Below are 25227 nucleotides of genomic sequence, written 5' to 3'. Positions count from 1 at the left end.
ATTGTTTAAAGATTGCGTATAATATGAATGCTGTGTGACACCCAATACAAGCATATTTTATAAAAAACAGTTACAAATATCAGATAAGCAAATGTAAGACGGCTGATGGATCAGTTGAGAACCTTCTAGTAAAAGAGATGAAAGGTAAAAGAAAAAATAAAGTAAAAATTTTAATAATTCTTGAATTTTTATCACTTTTTATTTTTTAGAAAAATGTTTCCTAAAAAATATTTAAAAAATTTGTGGAAGAAAATTTATAAATCCAAAAATGGAAGTAAAAAACTTAAATTTTACTTTTGAAAAAAATCATAGATTCTTTCATTCTCTTATTATTCCTCTTAAATATACTGTAATTTGATTTTAAAATTCAATTGATTCAATTTGATTTTATATTATAAAAATTTCAATTATTTTGATTCAATTTTAAAGAGAAAATTGATTAAACCGAACCAAATTGAATAGTAATTTTATATATTCAAATCGAATTAAATCAAACTAAGTTAATTTTTAAATTAATTTATTTTTATAAAAAATTTATGAATTATATATATATATATATATATTATTTAATTTCATTGGTTAATGGTTATTAGGTTCAAACTAAAATCAAAATTAAATCAAATACCTTGAAAATCAAGTCTAAATTAAAAAATTAATCAAAAATCAAAACCGATGAATTTGAATCGAACCGAACCAAAATGGACCAATTCAATTCGATTTGATTTTTTATCTATTTCGATTCAATTTGATTTCTAAAATATATAATTTGATTTTCATAATTTTATTCGATTCGATTCTATTCGATTTGAACCCTGATTTAGGGCTGGGCCGGCCTTGAAGAGGTTTAAATATTAAATAAGAACTTTGCCTAGCAGTCCATCATGAAACATAAATTGAACATTCAATAAGCCAAATTCTTTAAACTTCAGAGACTATGTGGCATAATTGGAATAAGGTTTAACCTCAAAAAGAGAGAAGGGAAGGAAAGACGACACTAAACACCTTTTATTACATGAAATTTAAAACCAGTAAGGTAGACATACAGATGTATGAACGAGTTTGGAATAAAACAGGACACTTGAGTCCATGTTCTGCATACATGAGTATATTAAGAAACAAAACAATGAATAAACAAATGAACTCCTCCATATGCACATTCAGTTGTCATGCATGCCCAGATTGCAAAATTAGATTTTGCCTAAGCACCAATAAATCTACACATGCACCATATATACCAGTTTCTAATTGCTCTGGGCATTGGCTGGATCTGCTTTGTCGTGATGGAATCTCACCGCAATGCATGTTATGTTGTCTGCACTGCCACGCGTAAAAGCAGCCTCTGTTAATTTTCTGGCTGCTGCCTCAGGTTCTTCTTCTGTTCTAGCAATTGAAACGGCATCCTAAACATAATGCATGCCTACTCAGCAAACAAATTAAGGCAAAGTACAAAAAGTTGTACATATTCATAAACCAGAAAGCCAACTGACGTCATTATCAGGAATGTTCGGTTGATTCAATCCGAAGGGAACAAAAAAATTCATATCCAGGAAATCAACTCATTCGTATAGACAGTGGACCAACTGGAGACTACATCACTAAAAGGTGATCCAAAAATTTGAATCTGAAGTCTTAACCCCAAAAACCTACCAGGAATATCTCCTTCTAGTGATCAGAATATCTAACGTATCATTTGGATACTTCCTCAGAGATGCTTCATGGGCATTTGAACATGTGTGCTTGTCTTAGAGAGAGAGAGAGAGAGAGGGATTGTGGGGTTGGCGCACTTACCGCGTTGGGTACAACATCCCAAAGTCCATCACTTGCAAGCACAAGCAATTCAAATTCTTCATCTATTTTCAGATCCTGAAAGGAAGAAAGAACATAATTTTGCTGATCTATGCCTGGTGAATTGCAATTAGCAAAATGACATACAATTAGACCTATGATAAGCAAGGAACCTTTTATGTTACATCCTAGAATGAGCTTCCGCAAGACACATAAATAAAGCTATCATATCCAGAATTCCTTCAAGAAGCTGCTACAAATACCAACAGTGTCATGAAAGTATAATAGGAAACAAGAGGGGATGTTACGTTGACTAATTTTTGGGATGCCCGTGCTTTTTCTAAGCAGCAAAGGCAGGCGTTCCCCACCCCATGAACTGTAGCACATGTAGAATTGATTCTGAGCCTTGTAGACAGGCACAAGGAAAATTTTTTATTTTAAATGGCTGCCAATGTCAGAGTCTAATACTTGTGCAATAGGAGGGGCTTCAATCGTTTTAGGGTTTGCTTTTCCTTTTTGTTTTTGAATTTTCAGTGCTGCAGAAAAACTAACTTCAATATATAATTAAATGTTTAACAAAAACTAGCCAAGGTAACTTTTAATTTAAATACCATCCTTTCCACTCAAATATTGACAGTTTAGAAGATTATTTTGCAATCATAACATTTTCCTACAACAAAAACACAAAATCAACAGATTTTCCACCATTTGTTGACATGATTCTCTCACTGTACACATTCCTCATTAATATCAAATGCTCGATGCCCAAAGCAGAAAATTTTTTATTACAACATCAAACATTCATTGTTAAAAATTAATATAATGGGAGATTTGCGCTATTCAAAGATAAAATATCAAATATTACCTGTATCTCAGGTTCTGCTACAACAAATTGCTTCAACATGCGGTTACCAAAAGCACGTGACATAGCTAATACACCTCCTACCCTCCAGGTGCCTGACAATACAATTAAGGCAGTATGCATGATTTGACTTTTATGAACAACTTATTCAAAATTATCCTAAACCGAATAATGTAGCTAAAAGAAAAAATAAAGTACAATAGTCCTCTACAAATGGATGAATATTATCTGATATGTAAACTGAGGCTGCTGCTGAAAATCCATGCAAGGATGAACACGGTGAGAGAAAAAGGTAATTTGTTCCTTTCTAGTTGGAATTGTTTGGAATCATTGGATCAGGCTAGACAGCATTCTGTTATATCTGTTGATCAAGCAGCTTATACAATGAATAGCAGGTTTCTTGACTTATTCAGGTTTGCAGTTGATTGGTTGAGAATCTCTGGATGAGAGATGCACATCGCAAATTCATATTTGCTCTAGTTACAATACAACACTCAAGATCACACTTATATTGTCTCAAACCCTTGCCCAAATGATTAGATTGTTGAAAGCATTTATAATCGTCAGCTAGGAGCCTAGGACATAAGATAACTTGGCAATAAGAGAACTTATTCATGTAGAGGACACCCCACCTATCATTTGGACTCATCCAATAAAAATCATGCCAAAATTTAACCCAATTAGATTGTCCCTGACATCCAGATTGCAAAGGCTTTCATCTTTTTAAGTGTCAAATCTCTTCCTTTTACAGAGTACTATTCCAAAATGTCTACATCAAAAGTCAGATCCACTGAACGGTTAATCACCACTTGCAGCTCAGTCTGATGCTTGAAAAGTAAAATCATAGCCCAAAGAAGAAGATAGAAACAAAAACCAAATTTAAAAAATGTTTACCTGCCCACATTACAACTCCCCCAGCACTTTCAATTCTCTTCCTTTCATCACTTCTGTTTGGTTTATGATCTTCAGAGAGAGGAATTGCTGTCCATGGGAAAAACGAATAATCACAGATAATAAAATAATAATTACAAGCATCATTAGAGTACAAGATAGCAATTTAGGAAGCACAAGGATTAGATTTGGAACATCTGATGAACAACACAACCTTAATTTCAGATGATTACTTTGTCCTAAAAAAACTAAATGCATACTTGCTCAATCTATATCTGAATAATGGTAATCAATAATTAATAATATTAAATGCATACTATAGTATTTGGTTATACATTGAACACACAACAATGACTAACATATAAGTCGAGTAAAAAATGCAAACATCAAATGATTCCTTGTACCCATAAATTTGTTTATTAAGCAGGCACTACCTACATAGCATAGATCCTTTATCCAATACAGGCCCTTGATCAGCACCAATATACATACGGAGGCTCCAATTAGACAAGTAGAGCACATTAGGTTAGAGGACAAAAAGAAAAGAAGGGGTAGACCTAAACTGACTTGGAGGAGAGTAGTACAACATGACCTAGAAGCATTACATATTTCTGAGGATTTAACCCAAAATCGTTTAGAATAGAAAAAGAGAATCCATATAGCCGACCCCAAATTTTTTTGATAAAGGTTTAGTTGAGTTTAGTTGAGTGCATTGAATGTTTATCTTCTCAGTAGTTGCTACTCGAAGGGCACATCCAGCAGATCAATAATAACTAGAATGTCATTCTTCTCAATAATATTGTCCGAAATGATTACCACTTATGGAACTAAAAATGCAATTTACAATGCAAGAACTACCTTTCCCAGCTTTTGATATCACAGTTCGTGAATCTCCAACATTGGCAACATATAAATGGTTACCAACTAATACAGCTGTTGAAGCAGTAGATCCATCATCACGGTAGGTATCCTTTTCAGAGTCCAAGAAGTCCACATCAGTTTGTTGATATGTTTCACCTGCATAGTTAATAAGGCTATCATATAAAAGCCATAACAAACTTTGTTCAAGGGGCTGCAAATGTGTTTCGTGAAGGACCCCACAACCCATAAACTGGAAATGAGAGACTATACACCATATTGGCTTTGACCTATCCTAAAGTGAGACAATTTTAACACTGATGCTACATGGGTGCCTGCATGAAAAATACTACCAACAAGAAGAATATAATGTAATAACATGATCCTGAAGATGGAAAGTGATGCATTAATAATAAGCATCAGAAAAATAGAACATACTTATAGCCAGTTTTGTATTTTCCATGAATTGTGGATGCTTTATCAGATTATCGAACAGGTGCTCCTTCAAATACTCAGCAGCACGGGAACCACCATGACCTAGAATGAAGTGTCAATTCGTTAAACTGAAACCCATTCTACACACATGCATTGGCAATTTGGAGAAGAATAAGAAGAAGAAGAAGAAAAAAATTATGCTTCACTAGTATATAACAGTCCTGGCTATAAAAGAAAATCATGCAGATATTAGTTCAAGTTATCCAAAGCTTTAATGTCAATACGTGTAGACTGCTCCAAAGTTGCACCATTTTTTGAGAAGCACTTACATATTTCTTTCCTTAAATGATACTATCTTAACTGAAACCGTACAACAGGTTAGATACCAATCAATTTGTCTATTGTCTGTTTATGCAACTTCCTGGCTGCAAGTGATTAACGTCGACAACCATACTTTAAAAAATTAAATAAATGAATAAGTAGGTTCCACGCTTTTATACATCCCTTGCACAGGTCATATTTACCATGTGGAGGTTCTTAATGATTAAGACTCCAATTATTATAATGCATCATTTCACCATCACCAGGTAATGCACCTTCTACCTCAAGTCAAAAATAGATAGTCATTCATAACACCTATAAATTGGTAAACTTCATTAAAAGAGATCAGGAAATCAAACCATCAAAGATTGCAAACATGGAGACTCTTTGACCATGAATCTTTGTATTTTTAATATCATAGAAATCCTCCATCGTGGCTCTCTTTCCCCTGAAACTTGAATATCCACAACTCAGTTTGCCATCTTCACTGTCAACAGAAAAGAAACCAAATCACAGCTTGTTAGAATCAGATAAGAGCACTATCAGACAAACTTCTTGTTATGACTATAGCTATTATAGATCCCTAGTTCAGTTCTATTAGCATAAGAGAGTGAAAGATAAAAGCAGAGAGCAGAAATATGAAGGATTTTGAAGATAATAATTTCGTAATTATAATCCATTTTCATGAGAAACATAAAAAAGTAGTGTTTGAATGATAATGCTATAGTGTTGAGATAGGGACCAATTAAGGCTAGAAAGAACAATATTTAATGGTAACTGAAACTGCATTCCTTTTTTTCCTTTTCAAAAACAAAAATATTTTCAAAGCTTCTTCTTATTTTTGCTAATGCTTTCCAAAGTTTCTTTCATTTCTGCATAAAGAAACTCTCACTCACAGAGCTGCACTGAGTCTAAATGTAGCGACAAATTATAGTTGACACCATTCATAACGCCAAAACCCACTGCAAGCTATCTCATAGAGAAATGCTTTTAGTCAAATACGTGGCGTAAAAGACCAAGTAAAAAGTAAATTATCAAATACATCACTGCACCAAAAAACACAAAGAAAAATGCAACCAGTGCAACTTCTGCTCATATTACACTATAGTTGATAGGGTTTTAATTCAACCCAAGTATGATCCTAAAAAGGCCTTCTTTTTTTTTTTTTTTTTTCATGAGAAGGAAAAAAGAGCATCAAAGTGGATATACTTGTAGCTAATCTGTACAGTGAATATTTTCTAAATGTCTACCAATTGATATATCCATTAAAAAAAGGAGAACCTATAATCACCTTTTCCAACCTCCACTAACATATCCACCATCATCATCTCTCTCTGGGAACACATCAACAACAGGTCCCCGTTTTGCCGTTGAGTCCGAATCGACCATCATACTTAGATTCATTGACAACTCAGGTTTTAACGTATAACTTAGGTGGAGACCTGCATGTAAACTCCTGATATTGCTCAACTGCGACCTTGTTTTGGATAATATTCCTCCTTGAGCAATCACACTCCTTATGCTGGCGTTGCATATCATCTAAATAGAGCAGTCTGGCCTTCAATGCCAGATCTCTAACCCAAATAAATAGCTGCCAACATAATCATGAAAGGCCACATATCATAATCAAATTCACCTCAAATTATTATGCAATTAAAAAAAATGAGTTGATTGATTCAAGCATGACCTATGTTGTATCCGGTGCAAGTGAAGGAATTTTTTTTTCTTTTTTCAACGTGAATTGTTCATTTATTGCTTGAATCAGCATTTCTCTCAACGATTAAAAATATTGCCAAACGATACCAGATGTTCCCTAATGATCATCAAATTGAAATGTCGTGACCAGTTCAAACGCAGTGCTGGGAATTCAAATTTGAAGGTTTTCTTTTGGTGGTGTGGGAAAATTTACTTTAAAAACTAAAATCAGCATTAGCTTGAGAAAATTAATAACACTAACTAGCACAATTGAGCTGCATTATCTTCAAATTAGATTGATGTATGCAGAGAGACAAAGACAAGCATGGATATACGCAAAATTTTGATTCTTGTTTCCTCATATTTTCTGGGTTACCTCAGCTACAAAACAGGATGTCTGTCTAAGGATGCAAGAAAGGAAACCAAATCAATCAAGCACATCCCTACATAATCATAAACAAATTGACATCTTACCTTTTAATCTACTAGGCTCATAAAGCTGACAAATCAAAACATAATAAAGAGCTTAAAAGATATATATAGAGAGAGAGAAGTTTCCCTTGAAATAAAAATGGAAAATTATTCAAAAAATTACGGATCTCTGGTTGAAAAATCCGCGAGTTTTTGAGGGGAATCGGATCCGAGTTATGATCTGGTTCGAAAGTAGAGGATCTGAATCTACTTTTTTGAATCAGCTGAAAACTCTCTCTCTAGTAGCTAAAGGAATTTGAAAACCTAGAGAGAGAGAGAGAGAGAGAGGGACAGTGATTTGCCAATATATAGTGGCGTGAGATTATAAGTATGAAGGAGCGTGCGAGTTGCACAGAGAGGGAGAGAGAAGTGGCTCTTTGTAGGGAGAACATTCCATCGGTTCGCTTTTGAATTGATTTGAATATTGAAAATTAAAAATTTAAATTACTTAAAAATATAAATTAAATTGAATTGATTATTTAAAAAATAATTAAATTAAATTAAATTAAAAAAATAATTTAATTTAATTTTATTATATTAAATTAAAAATATTAAAATTTTTATTTTTTGAGTTAAGTTTATTTGCCTCGATCGGTTTATATATCTTGAATCTCAAGATTTATATTTCTTATATTGTAAATTTATTTAGATTATTTTATTATTTAATTTAATTAATTTTAATTAATAAAAAATTAAATCAAATCAAAAATTAAATATATTAAAAATTTTAAATCAAACTAATCAATAAAATTAAAAAATTCAAACAATTAAACTGAAATGATTCAATTTTTTTTTTTTTTGTTCATACTGAAAACTGCTGCACTGGCCTAGCTCTTTGTTGTAACTTGGCATCGAAGACAAGTGGCAACGTGGTACTCTTCGTGCATCCACTTTAGCGATTATCTTGTGCGTTTGGGACTACTGTAAGGTGGCGTCCCAAAATTAATTGAGACCCTTCCTTTAAATGGAATTTGATTTTAGAGTAATATTAGCTAAATGTGTTCTAAAATTGTGTGGAATTTGAATTTCAATTAAAATTAATTATGAAAAAAAATATTAAAAAAAAAAAATTATCATGTGAGACGGTTCTTTTTATATGAATATAAAACATTTATAATATAGTAATTATTAAATAGTTAAATATCTGAATATGATACACCCTCTACAAAAGGAACAACAATAGATAAATCAAGTAGAAATAGCAATGAGACAGATTGGTGGTGGGGATTACTCTTCCCTTTCTCACTTTATAAGAGTTTGAGGTCGGCATTCCAATGCGAGGCGAGACGAATTTCTCAATGGAAATTTTTCTTTTCATTTTTTTATTTTAATTTATTAATATATAATATAAATTTATTTATTAAAAAATAAATATAATTAAAAATATAAATTTTATATATTATTTTAATAATATATTTATATATTTTATTAAATTTTAAATTTAAATTATTTTTTAATAAAAAATAATAATATATTATTGCATAATAATATATGAAAATAAGTTTTTTCCCTTTCTGTCTCACACAAATCAATATCAGGGCAGAGTTGGTAAAAATTAATCAAATTCGAGGTGGAGTAGCTCGGGTTTTAGAACTTTTACCATTCCTAAGATTGGGGGATCACTCCCTTTATTTCTACCCTATAAGAGTTTAAGTTACTTTCTCGGTAAGGTTCTTCACGAATACTTTCTTTTTTTATTTTTATTTTAATTTATTATTATATAATGTAAATTTATTTATAAAAAATAAAATATATATTAAAAATATAAGTTTTAAATATAATTATAATAATATATTATATTTTTGTTAAAAATATAATATATAAATATATAGAAATAAAATAATTTTTAATAAAAAAATAATAATATATTATTGTATGGGGTAGATCACGAAGGAATATATTTTTATTCTTGTCTCGCACAATATTAAGGTTGGGACAAAGGTTGAGAAAGAATGAATTGAGAAATTGTCTTTAAACTGAAAAAATATTAAAAGAATTAATTTTACCTGATAAATATATAAATTTTTTATGATTCAGAGATATATAAAACATACAATTTAAAAAATTTACTCATAGATTGAGTGACTATTAATAAAAAATAAATAATTTTATTAAAATAAATTAAAATATAATTATTAAAATAAAATAATCAGGAAAATTGAGTGGGTAAAATTTATCAAATCATTGGGTCCTCGTTTGGATTGAAATTCTTAATGCTGATTTCTAATTAAAATTGATTTTTTAAAAAATAAAAATTAACATAAATTTTTATTAAAATATAAAATAAAATAAAATTAAAAGTATAATTAAAATAAATTAAGAATCGGACCCTTCCATCCCGTTCCAATCCCGATCCTTAAGCTTTGACATACTTTAGAGTTTCCGCCTTTGTTCTTTTCTTGTAATATTTGCTTAAAAAGTTCATTAATATATATATATATATATATATATATATATATATATATATATATATAAAATGCAGGGCAGTCATATAAAATTTTAAAAGTATTATATTTATGTCACATGATAATATTTAAAATAATCAAATTTTTTCTGTGCTAAGTGGTAATGGAAAGTGACAATATTAAATTAAATTTATTGCTAATAATATTTTTTTCTTCCTACACATGCTGATTATATTAAATTAAATTTATTACTGATAATTTTTTGTCTTACCTCATTTATCAATTTTATTGATTATATTTTTTTTCCTTATTTAATTTTTAAGTTATAATCGAAATTTAACTTGTTACTACCTAAATACATATATTTTCTTTTTTATCAATATCAAAATTTAATTTATTAAGTACAAGAAATTAAGGAAATAATATTCTATTCTCTGTGATCCAAATTCTATTATTTGTGAATTGTAATGATTATTCAGACTTGAAGTGAGGTAAATAAGTCACTGCAAGCCATTTGTCTTCATTTTGAGGTTGTACCACAAACATATTATTATATATGCACTACAATCTTAAATTTACAAATCAAATACTAGAAAGATCTAATATAAGATTTATCTCAACAAATAAAAAATGCCTCACATAGTATTAAAAATAAATAAATAAATAAATAAAATCAATTTTTGTTTAACTAGAATTACAATAGAATGACATGTTCTTGCAAAAAAATAAGTCCAAAAAAATAATATTCTTAGTAACGAAGGTTTTTCATATTATTTGAGAATAATGAAATATTTTTATTTTTAGAGAAATTAAATAGAAAATTAACAATCCCAATAAGAAACAGAGCACAGAACTGAGTATAACAAAGTCAAATTAAAAAAGAAAAAACATAACAAAATTACCAGAAATAGTGACAGAAGAAGTGAGAATTCATAAATAATCATAAGGGAGATTATCATTTTAAAGCAAAACGCTAATAAAATGAATGCGAAGAAGAAAAAAATTGTAACTACAGAAAAAAATTGTAACTAGAAAAAAAAAAAACTGTGACTTGGAGACATAATATTTTTAGTATTTTTCTAAATAGTTAAAATATATAATTATTATATAACTTCTAAATTTAAATTTCTTTAATTTTTTTAAATAAAATATTAACATTAAATTTTATTTATATTTCCTAAATAGTTTTAATTAAATTTATTTTTCTTTAAAATATATGTTCTAAATTATAACCAATAATCAAATGTATTTGAATATTTATGAAAATTTAATAATTTATTTTTTTTAAAAGATGTCTAATTATTAAAGGTTATTTAAAAAAATATCAAAATTAAATTTTATCTATATTTCCTAAATAGTTGTAATATATAATTATTATATAATACAATTTTCTAAATATAATTCTTAATTAATATGATCTTCTAAATTTAAATAATGAAAAATTATTAATTATTATAATTAAGTTTAATTTTCTTTAAAACATCTGTTTAAAGTTATAACTAAAGATCATGAGATATTTGATTTTTTTTTTTTAAAAATTAATGATAAAATTTTCCATTAGGTGTAATTTTTTTTAAAATATATGCTTTAAATTAAAATCAGAAATCAGAGTATATTTGAATTTTTGTAAGAAACTAATGATTAAAATTTTAAAAGTAATTAATCTTCAATTTAAAAAGAAAAATTTCAACATTAAATTTTATTTATATTTCCTAAATAGTTTTAATTAAATTTAATTTCCTTTAAAATATCTACTCTAAATTATGATCAAAATTCTTAGTAATATATATATATATAAAATGAGTTATGAAAAAATGAAATGAAATAAAAATTTATTTTCATAGTTATGGCAAATAGGAAATTTATATCAATATTTAATTTTCATTTTTTTATATTTTTTATAATATATTAATAAATAATTAATATTATTACTTTGATAATATTAATTATATTATATTGTTTTATTATCATTTAGAAAATTTAATTAATGATATAATTTTTTAAAATTATGATCAAATTTAAGTTGTAAACTATTTACTTAGTTATTACTTTAATATTGTAATAAATAGCTATTATTATTATTATTATTATTATTACAAATATGTAGAAATCTCAATCTAATTAAATATAGGAAAGACTCTTTATTATATATATATATATATATATATATATATATATATATATATATATATATATAGTTTAAATTTAATAATTATATTAATTAATATAATTAATTATTACTATTACTGTAACCATTAATTATTTTTACTATTACCATTATTATCACAATTTTTATGGTTAACTAATTAAAAATATTAGACATATTTTAATAATTTTATAAATTTCTCATTTAATTATTCTTGAATTTTTCATTATTTCATTTCATTATAAAAAAATAATAATTATATATATTTTAAAATTAATAAAATAATTTAAAATTATGCTATGAAAGTAGTCACGTAGAGTTAAATACTTTACTTTAATTCTCTCTCTCTTTTATATATTTAATAATTTTTAATTTACTTTAATGTTGTTTTATTTTTATTTTTCTTATTTTAGCATTCATTTAATAAATACATATTTTTAATTATATATTGAATGCTATATAAAATGAATTGTGGAAAAATAAAATGAAATAAAATTTTATTTTCATAGTTATGGTAAACAACAAATTTATATTAATATTCAATTTTTATTATTTTTTATATTTTTTATAGTATATTAATAAATATTTAATATTATTAATTTAGTTAATATTAATCTTGTTATGTTAATATTAATTAATGTAATTAATTATTACTATTACTGTAACTATTAATTATTTTTACTATTACCATTATTATCACAATTTTTATGATTAACTAATTAAAAATATTAGACATATTTTAATAATTTTATAAATTTTTCATTTAATTATTCTTGAATTTTTCATTATTTCATTTCATTATAAAATTTTAATAATTATATATATTTTAAAATTAATAAAATAATTTAAAATTATGCTATGGAAGTAGTCATATAGAGTTAAATATTTTACTTTAATTCTCTCTCTTATATATATTTAATAATTTTTAATTTACTTTAATATTATTTTATTTTTATTTATCTTATTTTAGCATTCATTTAATAAATACATATTTTTAATTATATATTGAATGCTATATAAAATGAATTGTGGAAAAATGAAATGAAATAAAATTTTATTTTCATAGTTATGGTAAACAACAAATTTATATTAATATTTAATTTTCATTATTTTTTTGATATTTTTTATAGTATATTAATAAATAATTAATATTATTAATTTAGTTAATATTAAAAGTTATGTTATATTATTTTATTATTATTTATAAAAATTAATTAATGATATAATTTCTATAAATTGTGATTAAGTTATTAATTCCCTAATTATGTATATGTAAGTTACAAATTATATAATTATTACATTTTTAATATTATAATAAGTAGCTATTATTATTATTACAAATGTCTATAAAAGCTTAATTTAATTAGAGATAGAAAAATTAAGAGTTAATAATATTAATTTATTAATTATACTCAATGAACATACATATGCTAATTTATGTATATTATATGTTCGCTTTCTGATGAAAAAATTGTTTAGATTTTATAAAATAAATTTCAAAAGAGATATGATTTTAAATTTGTCACATTTATAGAAAGTAGCGATTTTTAATTACATTTATTGACAATAATTTTTATATATTTCTTAAATGGTTGTAATATATAATTATTATATAATTTTATTTTTAAATACGGTTCTTAATTATTTTGATCTTCTAAATTTAAATAATAGAAAAAGTATTGATTACTAAACATAATTATCATTCATTACAAGTTTCTTACATTTTAATTTAAAAAGTTAATGGCAGTTATTTAAAGGAAAGTTAAATACTTTGAATACATTTACTGCAATTAAATTTAGTATTTAATTACTAATAATTTGATAACTCAAGATATTTAATTTTAAAATTTAACTAATATTATAATGGTTATCCAATTATTATTACAACTAAAAGTTTAATTTCCTTTAAAATATCTACTCTAAATTAGAATAAATCATTTTTAAATTTTTATAAGAAATTAATGATTAATTTTTTTTTAACATATCGAATTATTAAAGGTAATGCATATTTATTAATTTTTAAACTTTTTAAAAGATAACATTCAATATTAAGCATTTTTCGTATTTTTTAAATAAATTTAATATAAATACTAAATATAATTATCACATGTTATTATGTTCATAATTTTTAATTTAAAAGGTCAATTGCATTAAAATCAAGACTCATATTTATTTTGAAGAAAAATTAATATTTAAATTTTTTTCTTCCTTTTATGCATTTAATAAATTTTAATTTACTTTAATTTAATTTTTATTATTTTAAAATATTTTTTTATTATTATATATGAAAAATAATTTATAGCCATTAAGTTATTAACTTATTTAATTAAAATTTATAGTTAATATTTTAAAATTTTAATATTTTAAATAGTAATATTAAAATATTTTTAATTAAAATATATATATATATATTACCACACATAGCACGAGTATTTCGCTAATTAAAATTAAATCAAAACTAAAATTAAAAACTCTTATGTAATGATTTAATTTAATTAATTTTTTATTCTAAAAATTTAAAATCAACTATATAAATTCATTTTCTCCACTGATTTAATTCATTAATCCTAAATTACATTAAAGCAACTCAGGCTGATTGTGGTTTTCATCTTAATTAATACGTTGCTCCCATTAATTAAAAATAATGTACAATGAAATAGTAATAATTTTTAAATATTGATTTAAAGTTTATATATATTTGTCCGTACATATTAATATATAAATATATCATAATATTCAAATCTACCATGGAGTGTTTGAAATCGACCTAAGCTTGAGTTTGACTCTAGTATACTTGATGAGCTTTCCCTTAGATTATTCCTTCAAACAAACAATATTTTAACCGTAGAGGAGGATCCGAAGGGAGACATTCAGGCGACGAGGCAAAAGTCGTCGCTGACGATTTTTTGTCAACGACGAGTAAAAGAGAATGTGGCATTGACTAACAAACGCGCGTTGATTTCTCCATCACTTGGCGCTCTTTCCTAGCAGCTCAGGACTTAGGTGTCTGTCTCTGCTTACTGCTTACTGCTTACATCAGAATTCAAATTCCGTTCGGTTCCTTTTTGACCATCGTTTTACTTTTACCAATTAAAATTGCCACAGAATCCCGTCTCATCATCCAGATGACGGCACGCGCTTTAGAGCAACGGAGAGGAGCAAACAAACCTGAGGCACTGTTTGGATAGCAAAAAGTGGGCCCCATCGTCACAATAATTCTTGCCTCATCCGGTCATCCCTGACAGCAACTGTTTGGGACATTATATATATATATATATATATATATATATATATATATATATATATATATTTCGTCTGATGTGATTTAGAGGCAGAGTCCTTGCCCTAGACGTTTAGGGGAAGCTTTCGCCTCTTGATTCCTCACCAGAAGCCTAAGGTGAAGAAGATGTCTTTGATGTAGTGTTGATGAGGAACCGCAGTCGTTGATCAATCACTGATATTTCTTTCATTGGTATCTTCTATTTTTCTTTCTTCATTTTCATTATCGAATTCTTCAATTTGCTTCGATTAGTTGATTTGTTCCAGTTTAATAAGCGCTGACATCAGTTTCTACTTCTAAAAATAACATCAGTTTCTATTTCTAAAAATAGATGTTTTTGAGTACTAATTTTACATTCATATGAAAGCGCTAGAGAAAAGTTGTTTTTTTTTGTTTTTGGAATTTTCAAATTCCTATATTTTGGGTAGTCCACTTTAAGTTGAGATTCTTTTGTGTATCTTTTTCTTTCTCGCCTGTATGGATGCATGTAGATTATCTATAATGTTAGTACTGTGGGAATTGCCATTTGCCAATGCCAATCAAGATATTCTTGGAAGGATATTAGTGGCATATCTGCAACTTAGTATCTTTGGGGAAATCAATCATACCTTTTGTTACTTTTATCTAATAATCCTAATTTTAAAATGCTTTTGATCGACATTACTGGTTACCTGAATACAGCTATTTTCCAATAAGTTTTCTATGAAGAGAGTGTTTGTGAATTTGTTTTATTTAGTGTTTGTACTGATGGCAGTAATAGTTAGTTCCATGACCGGATTTGTTGTTTTTAACGTCCATTGAATTATCATTGTCTCTGAATTTTATTGTGCCTTGATATTGAGGGCCTGCAAAGGTTGCATTTGGGTTTGTGTTTAAAGAGGAGTGCTCTAAACTTCTAATATCATTTTATTTTAAAATTTTTTCAGGGTTTGACATTCGACTGCTGTACAGTGTATGAAGATTCTTGGGTTTATTTACTTGTTGAAGTTTGGGTTTTCAATGCAGATTGTAACTTCAATGAGCTACGGTCATGAATTATCCACAGGAGAAGTTTGTAAGGTAAGTTCCTTTTAAAACTGCACTCATTGTTTTGAAATGTTTGCATTTGTCTTGCCCTTTAATTACTTCTTACTCGCATTATATGCTTCAGTTTAAAACACCATTATGGCATTTAAGAAGAACTTAACTATCATTGAGCACTACTTACAATTATGAAGAGAAAATGAATATTTAGCAGGTATAGGAGTACTTAGAATCAGCATCAGACATGTAAATTGTAGAACGCAAATCAGCCATATAGCAAGTTTGAGATAGCGCTTTCTATATATTTTTATTTTCTTTTAGTGAAAGAAAATCATCCTTTATTTTTTCAAAGTGAAATTATGGTCAAGCCTTTCCATTGTGGGCGTCTCTGCTACAACCTTTTTCAGACCTTCAAGTGGTGGAACGGACCACCACTAGAGCCTCTAAATATGATGCTTCGTTTGATGACAATTTATTATGTTTTTGCAATTTTCATTGTCTTTTTGGATTTTTGTATCACAGTCAGTTTTTCTTTTTCCCTTGCTTCCAACATCATTAATGTTTAGTTGGATTGAATTTATAGTCGGCATCTGAGTTTGATTTTGAGATATTCTATAATTTCTATGGTACCTTTCAAATATTTTGTAGTTGTTGTGATTTAGGATTTTTCAACTTAAGCACATGGTGTAGACTGACTATTCTTGTTGATAATATGTTGTTCAGGTTTCAGGATTGGAAGTCAGAGAAAAGTACCGAAGTGCAATATTCTGCAAGTAATGGGATACATTCAAGGAAAAATTAGGATGACTGTAAGATCTGTTTCTGACAAGTTTGAAAGAGGATTAGAATCTGGCTCTGAAAGCATCAAAAGGATAAAAAAAAATCATTGAAATCATATTCATTCAGTAGTACTAATGCTAAAGGCTTGAATTCCAAGAATAAAATTCTTGATCTGCAGGGGTCTTTCCTTCAGAAGTGAAATAAGATATTTGTATTGTCATGTGTGATTACTGTTTCACTGGATCCTTTATTCTTTTATGTACCTGTGATTAATGATGATAAGAAGTGTCTTGACTTGGGCAGAAAGATGGAGATTACAGCTAGTGTTTTGCATTGGTTCGCAGATATTTTTTACATACTTCATATTGTTTTTCAGTTTCGTACGGGTTTTATTGCTTCATCTTCTCAAGTATTTGGAAGAGGTGTTTTAGTTGAAGATTCTTGGGAAATAGCCAAGAGGTATCTGTCTTCATATTTTGTAATCGACATCCTTGCAGTCCTTCCACTTCCACAGGTGAGGGAAACTGCTCTACCATACCTGTGTGTTTCTGAAATACTTGTCAGCAAACTTATAAGTAGGACAATGTTTTATTAGATTTAGATATCAATTAAGGCAAGTTGTTTTAGGAACCCTTGGATTTTCAAAGCTGCTGTACTTCAAACTTTCATAGCTCAAAATTTTCTCTAAATTAGCATTTTATTATGGAGTTTGATGGTTTCTGTGGATTTTTAACTTGCTGTTCTATGTGAGGTGGTATTTTTTAGTCGTCATTCCAAAAATGAGAGGCTCAAGATCTTTGAATGCAAAGAACTTGTTAAAGTTTGTTGTTTGCTTCCAGTATTTGCCAAGGGTTATGCGACTCTATCCATTGTATAAGGAAGTTACAAGAACTTCTGGCATGTTGACAGAAACTGCATCGGCAGGAGCTGGATTTAATCTTTTTCTTTACATGCTTGCTAGTCATGTAAATTTGATTATTAGGTGGTTATTCATTTTATTGTAAAATAAATGAGAGGTATGGATCAATGCCATGCATAAATAGGACACTAGGGGGCTTGGCTTTAGGTATTAGCATTGATGGAGATCTTCACCTCTTTTTAATTGGTTTTTTTTCCAGTTATTTTAACTATTTGGAAGTTTCATACGTGACTGTTTTTGTGTTTATATATTTTGATGTTGTCTGTGGCTTTAACAGGTGCACAAATTTAATTCGTCCCTCTCTCTCTCTCTCTCTCTCTCTCTCTCTCTCTCTCTCTCTCTCTCTCTCTCTCTCTCGCTGTGTGTGTGACACAGTTTGGCTCTTGACTTGTGTTGATGTAATAATGTATGTTGCACTGGTAGATGAAAAGTAATATGAAAAAAATTGTGTTCTTGCATAAGTTTTGGACTTTTGAGCTGTTTGTTGTCATCAAATTTTAATTGACTGGCTGTTCTTTATAAGTAATTGGAGCCTTTTGGTACTTGTTTTCCATAGAAAGAGAAACTACATGCTGGAAAAAAGCCTGTCATGGTTCTGGTTGCATCGTGATTATTTGTATTGTGGTACTAATAAAGGAGACAATGCAGCATTTCTGAATGCCTTTTGCTCTGTACAAACACCAAAAACAACATTTTTTGACTTTGGAATATTCCTTAATGCCCTTAAATCTGATGTTGTGGCATCTAATGATTTTCCAAAGAAGTTCTTTTACTGCTTTTGGTGGGGCCTGAGAAATCTGAGGTTTGTATTTTTATCCTTTCTTCATCTTTGAAGGGCACAATTATTTAGCACTGTTTGCCTTATGTGTTTTCTGTTGGTAAAACATGTGCTTTTGTCAATGGGATATATGGACTCTATAATTTCTCTCTCATGTCTGCTGATGTGCTTGTTGATTTTTAGGCGTTTCAGTCTTCATTCTTATGCATAATTTTGTTCTCTGAACCCTTTAATATTTTGTGTCATCTCTATCCATTTCCAATTAAGATTTTTAAAGCACTGTATATTTTTAAAAGGGTTATCTGATATCTGTACCTTACTCCTTTTTGCAGTTCTCTTGGTCAAAACCTTAAAACGAGTACCTTTGTCTGGGAAATCTGTTTTGCAGTTGTGATTTCTATCTCAGGGTTGGTACTGTTTTCTTTTCTCATTGGAAATATGCCGGTTGGTATTAAATTTTCATTTTGTTGCTTTTCTTTATGCTTTGATGTTTAGCGGAATGGAATAGAAATGGTTTCTCTTTGCATTTCATTCACCATTTATTGTTATCTTACTAGTATTTAGTAGGAGCCAAAATCCATGGGTAGCAATAAGGGATACTCACAATTGATTATGGCATAGCCCTTATCATGAATATTTTGGTCAGCTATAGTATGGAGCTTGAGCATGAGAAGATTTTGAATATCAGATGGGAATCCCTTATTATTAATATATTATGGTGGTTGCATTTATTTGAAAACCCACATTCTCCCCTTCATTCCTTTTATTCTTTTAAAGAGAAAGAACTTAAGAAGTTCACTTTGTGAAGACATCTATTTTGTTTTTGTGCACCTACTTACTTAGCCAGCATTTTGAGAGATGCACATGTGATTTGTTATCAGTGGTACAGTGTTTTACCTGTTTCCTTTATTGTTGTTGAATGGAGTCATTTCAATTGTCCACATGTCCAAAGAACACTGCTTTTATAATGGTTTAGCTTAGCTGACTATTAGAGTTTAGCTGATTATTATATGCAAGTCAAGTTAATTATGTCACACCTTACCCCTCCGTAAGGCATAACATGATCCCGTATAATACTTAATGAACTACCGAACTTCACCTACCGATAACTCATTAAGTACACTACAAGGGATTTTAAAACGATTTTCGTACATTTAGGAAGTGGTGAGCATTTTAGTGAGAATTAAAAGTCATTTATTCAAAGCTTAAATACTAGTAAAAATTTTGTCCATTTTAAATTTTGCTGCAATTTTTATAAAAATTTTGACAGAGTTCTGTTTGAAAACTGGAGTAAACAGTTCTTCAATTATCTAAAAAAAACCACTTCCAAAAATATTTCACAACTCCCAACCTTCAAAAACTCAATCAACTCAGTTCAACACACTTCAAAATAATTTCACAATACAAAACAAGATTTCTCATCTCAAAATATTTAATATCTCCATTCACAAGCATAAAATGAGAAATTCATAAATACAAATATTAAATTTACAGAAGAAAATCCAAAAAATATTATTATAATTTATTTACAACTGCTCAACTACATTGATACATACAACATTTCCATATTTACATCAAAATTATCTACAAGGGTATAAAATAATACTCGTACAAAAGTTTGATGTGATCTTCAACTCAGTAGCAGCTCACTCTGCTGCTTTTTCCTTGCTCTTATCTGCGACAGCAAAATAAGCCATCGCTGAGTATAAAAATACTCAGTGGTGCACAATAAAAATTTAAAATGCCATAAATAAATCATTCGTTGCCAAACATACTTTAAATATTTCTCAATCATATTTCACAAATAGCCAAGTTCATAATAACACCATTTTGCCAAATAATCTATTAAACACAGTTTAGTCAAACAATTTCATAAACACAGTGTTGCCAAGTCATACACAACTTAAGCCATGACACAAAATTTCCGATCAATGCCGCGTTGTACACCACGACAAAGCAATCTCAACCCCATCAATGAAAATCAATGAGGGAGGTGGCTAGCTAGCTAATGAGTACTCATTCGATCTACAACCTCAACTGGCAAGCCAGAGAGGGAGTAAAATAAACGATCTCAACCCCATAAATGAAGGAGGAATAATAAGTAACAGTCATGCTAAGTGTGAATCAAAAATCCATTTCAAACATTTCATTCAAATATTGCATACAAAAATCAAATCAATTTCCAAAGTTACAATTTGACCACAAGGTGGCAACACAAAAGTTCATAAATTCATAATGCGTGCTAAATCAATTTTTCAAGAGTAAAATGCTTAAATAAGGTTTATTGTGCACAAACCTCAAGCGAGTCGTCCCTTAGCCTCGACTCGGTTCCTCGGGTTCCTTCCCGATATTCTTTTCAACTGAAACACACAATTTTACAATGTTTCAGTACTAGAACTTAACATAAATCCAAAATAAATTTAGCTTCACAATTACCTAGCTCTAACGTGCTAAATTCGACGTTCTTTAAATTTTGTGTTTCGGGTTACTATTCACTGCACTATTCAAGTCAAATAGTTGACTTTCTAAGGCTTAATAGGTATGGGAACTCCAACTTCACCCACATACCACATTTTGGTCATTAAACTTGTTGGTTTTGGTCATTTTCTCAAAGCTTAGGTCATTTTGGCAAAATTGCCAATTTTCGGTTTTGGTGCTCCGAAGTTGCACTGTTCCATTGGTCAATCTACTGTTGGAATTTGGCAAAACTTCCTTCATAGAAAATGTTCCTTATTGTCTTAAGTGTATTCTCATTTTTGGATCACCCCAATCGGAGTTTTGTAGCTCAAGTTATAGCCAAAATACAGTTACTGTTCACGTGCACTGTTCATACTGCAACTATGGTTCTGGCAGATTTTTGGTCCAACTTCATTCAATAATTTGATCAAGTTAAGTCCATAATTTGGTCTAATTTCCTTCATACGAAATGTTCTACTATGTCTTAGGTTTCCATCGGTTCAAGAATCGCCTAAATCGGAGTTTTCTAGAGAGAGTTATAGCCATTGGAACTTTACTGCTCAATGGCAATTCTGCAGAGTTGCAGGTTCAATAATTCAACTTTGCTCAATAATTTGACTAGGTTAATGGCATAATTTGGGGTGGTGTTCTTCATGAAAGTTTTAGATCTATATCTTATCTAATTGCTGGTAAAATTTCAGGTCAATTTGACCTGCCTAGCTCGAGTTATGACCAAATGAACAAACACTGTTCATTTGGTCAGTTTGTACAGTGGCAGACTGCTCTCAACCAACTTTGGTCAATTGGTTCACTAGGTTGTGGTCAGTTTTTGGGCATGGTTCCTTAATGAAAATTGTGCCATTTTATGTCTATTTTCATCCCCAATTGGTGGCATATCAATTGGACTTGTAAATTTTCCGTTTTGGTCCTTCAAAGTTGGTTTGGTCATGCTGCAACCTCCGAATTTGGCTTCACTTCTAACAATTCAAACACATCTCCTTTGGTCATTTTTGACCATTTTTCACCTTACAACAGGTCAAACATGCCATTTACTCATTTCTCCAAATTTTGGTTCACAAACCTTAACATTCAAACCCTAACTCATTTAATTATTGCAATTAACTAAATTTAAAGCTCTCAACATAATCAATCAACTAATGGAGGGCCATAAACTCATTCAAACTCATTAAATTCATGCAATTCATACTCCCTTCAACCAGGCCGAAATTTCAGCAATGGTCCTTCCCCCATATTTGTTTCATTTAATCAAGTTCTAAACTCACTTTCACAACTAATTATGCATTTAAAGAAGTAAAATAGTAAGTTAGCACACTAACCTTTCTTAAATCCTTCAAACCCTATCTTTAACTCTTTTTTCTTCTTGTTATCATCTTCTCAAGTTGTAATAACAAGCTTTAGTGAAGTTTTTAGGGAAGTTATGTAAATTGGTTGAAGAAATTCAAGCTTAGATGTAAGCTTAGATAAAGAGAATTCATGGAGGTTTTTGGAAAGAAAATGGCGCGGCACAATGGAAGAAGGAAATGAGGTTTTTAAATTTTTTTTTCTTTTCTTATCTTTATCTTATGGAAGACCACAAATCCCAAATTAATAATTCAACTAATTAATTTCTTTATGACATCATTCATGATATCATCACCTTTGACTTTTCCATCTTCTTTTTTTTTTTTTCTATTTATTTTTTTCTATTAGTTCTTTAATTTAATTCTCGATTCCGAGATTTTCTTTTCTCCGATTTTATTTGACAGTTAGGTCAGGAGTTAGCTCTCGGGGTCAATTGACCAAATTGCCCCTCACCGGTTCAACCCGGTTTGTAAATAATCCAATATTTCTTCCGGCTCCCTGACCTAATTATTTGACTGACTTAACAGTTCTTTTTCGTGATTTTCTCTTTTCCACTGTGTTCATAAGGGTCCTAAGGACCGCAGCGTCACTTTTTACGGTTCGAAATTTGAGTTTAAAACGACTTCGCAGTCGTTCCCGAGGAGGTCACTCATCGCTGTGACTCTCGGCTCGTTTAACCTCTTATGTTCTGTTTTTCTTATTTATAGTTAACTAATTAAACATTACTAATTATTTGTGTTTATGGCTTCTCAAGTTGTCTTAAGTGTGGCCCTAATCCCATTAATTGTCCGGACCGACACCGGTCACTGGAACAGTGAAATATATCAAGCTATACCAATAGGGGTGTTACAAATTAGATGGTCTGGGCACAAAATTTTGTGGTATAGGTCTTGATGAACTAAACTCTCTGAAACAGAGTTATTTGCAATCCACGGACACCAGATTGGAGGAAATGAGAGTTAAGAGGCGAGATGCAGAGCAATTGATGTCTCACCGCTTGCTTCCTGAGAATCTGAGGGAGCAGATCAGGCGACATGAACAATACAAATGGCAAGAAACTGGAGGTGTTGATTAAGAGAATCTGGTGCACAATCTTCCCATGGACCTTAGAAGAGACATAAAACGTCATCTCTGCTTGGCCTTACTTATGAGTGTGAATTTTTTCTCCTTTTATTTCCAGGAGGGCTGCATGAGATATTATATTTTATGAAATGTTTTCAAATACCTTTTTATGATTTAATTCAGCATATATTACCATTATGCCCCCTTTATTTTCCTCCTCCTTCCCTTTTTTATGATATGTTCACAAAAGGGAAAAATGCGATTCTGGCTAGTGTGACCAGTCATGGCTTGGCTCCAGGTTTGAGTAATTTTTAGTGGCTTGGGGCAGTGATTTGATAAAATGACTTTTAAAAATTGCTGTGAATATCATAGTAGTTTGTGAGAATAATGCAGTTATGTTATTGGAGTTTGCAGTACAGGCCAGGTTCTTTTCCCAGTTAAAATAGTAAAAGAAAACTGATAATTATCCTTAGTTGAAATGTTTAACTTTATTTATTTCTTTTCCTTGTCAAGGATACATAAACTAATCATCTTAATGGCCAAATGCATTTCACACCAGAAATAAACATTATTACAAGTTAATCTGTGTTTCTCTATGCATCTTCAATATTCTCTAGATCTTTAATTTATCCTCCTTTCCTGGATTTATTTTTCAAGGTACCAATGTTTGAAAAGATGGATGAACAACTACCAGATGCGATGTGTGACCGGCTCAAGCCGATGCTTTACACAGAGGAAAGCTATGTTGTTCGGGAGGGAGACCCAGTTGACGAGATGCTGTTCATCGTGTGAGGCAAGCTTATAACCATGACCACCAATGGTGGACGAACTGGCTTCTTCAACTCTGAATGCCTTACAGCTGGTGACTTTTGCGGGGAGGAATTGCTCACATGGGCCCTAGATCCCCACTGCTCATCTAACCTTCCTATCTCAACCAGAACTGTTCAAACCATTACTGAAGTTGAGGCCTTTGCTCTATGGGCTGATGGCTTAAAATTCATTCCACAGGTAACACAGTACGCAACTCCGCCACACCACACATTCAGGTTTTTCTCGTAACAGTGGAGGACTTGGGCAGCCTGCTTTATACAAGCTGCATGGGGCAGGTATGGTAAAAAGAAGCTTGAAGAGTCTCTCCAACAGGAGGAGAAAAGGTTCCAAGATGCATTAGCTAATACAAGTGGGAACTCGCCAAGTTTAGGTGTCACCGCCATATATGCCTCACGATTTGCTGCAAATGCACTTCGTGCTCTACGGCGTACTGGTACTCGGAAGGCAAGGTTGTTGGAGAGGGATCCAGCCATGCTGCTTCAAAAGCCTGCAGAACCTGATTTTACGGCTGAAGAAAAATAGTCTATTAGTTATGATATTCTGTGTTTGATTATTGGTCATGTGAAACGTAAACATACGAAAGTTTCAATTAAACAAGTAGAGCACATTAGGTTAGAGGATATACCTAAATTGACTTGAAAAATGGTAGTATACATGACTTAGAAGTATTACATATTTTCGAGGATTTAAATTAAAATCATTTAGAATGGAGAAAGAGAATCTATATAACCGACCTTAAATTTTTGGGGTAAAAGTTTAGTTGAGTATTTTGTGTTTGATTATTGTGTAAAATTAAAATTAAAATTAAGTTGGCTTACGAAAATATGAAAAAAAAGGAGGATTATGAAAAAAAAAGGAGCCTGGTT

The 25227-nt window shown here is 29.7% G+C and overlaps 1 protein-coding gene and 1 pseudogene across 5 annotated transcripts; one reads left to right on the top strand and one right to left on the bottom strand.

Annotated features, from left to right (window-relative positions):
- Positions 1 to 979: 979 nt before the first annotated feature.
- LOC110637488 (probable protein phosphatase 2C 76) lies at positions 980 to 7620 on the bottom strand. Of its 5 annotated transcripts, XM_021787608.2 has the most exons (10): positions 7322 to 7619; positions 6840 to 6965; positions 6444 to 6743; positions 5512 to 5639; positions 4835 to 4933; positions 4397 to 4555; positions 3542 to 3628; positions 2651 to 2742; positions 1789 to 1863; positions 980 to 1400 (listed from the first exon to the last, which is right to left on the bottom strand). In XM_021787608.2, exons 3-10 carry the CDS (start codon positions 6689 to 6691, stop codon positions 1242 to 1244), a joined length of 1047 nt encoding a protein of 348 aa, XP_021643300.2. In that variant the 5' UTR covers positions 6692 to 6743; positions 6840 to 6965; positions 7322 to 7619; the 3' UTR covers positions 980 to 1241. The 5 variants fall into 5 exon arrangements, with proteins under 5 accessions (XP_021643300.2, XP_021643303.2, XP_021643302.2 ...); XM_021787611.2 differs by lacking the exon at positions 6840 to 6965 and having other exon boundaries at positions 7224 to 7619; XM_021787610.2 differs by lacking the exon at positions 6840 to 6965 and having other exon boundaries at positions 7443 to 7619.
- Positions 7621 to 15146: 7526 nt separating this feature from the next.
- LOC110637527 (cyclic nucleotide-gated ion channel 1-like) lies at positions 15147 to 24983 on the top strand (annotated as a pseudogene).
- Positions 24984 to 25227: the final 244 nt, after the last annotated feature.

The sequence above is a fragment of the Hevea brasiliensis genome, chromosome 17 (assembly GCF_030052815.1).
Source record: "Hevea brasiliensis isolate MT/VB/25A 57/8 chromosome 17, ASM3005281v1, whole genome shotgun sequence".
NCBI classification, from domain to species: Eukaryota; Viridiplantae; Streptophyta; class Magnoliopsida; order Malpighiales; family Euphorbiaceae; genus Hevea; species Hevea brasiliensis.
Note: the sequence above shows the minus strand (reverse complement) of the source record. Positions and strands in the feature narration are given on the sequence as shown.

Excerpts from the sequence above, each read along its gene's own strand:
- LOC110637488 (XM_021787611.2), bottom strand. The coding sequence starts at position 6,691 with ATGATATGCAACGCCAGCATAAGGAGTGTGATTGCTCAAGGAGGAATA. Across the intron at positions 4,934-5,511 it reads CATGTTTGCAATCTTTGATG|GTCATGGTGGTTCCCGTGCT; the intron begins GTTTGATTTCCT and ends ACTTCATTCTAG. Across the intron at positions 1,864-2,650 it reads TAGCAGAACCTGAGATACAG|GATCTGAAAATAGATGAAGA; the intron begins GTAATATTTGAT and ends TCTTCCTTTCAG.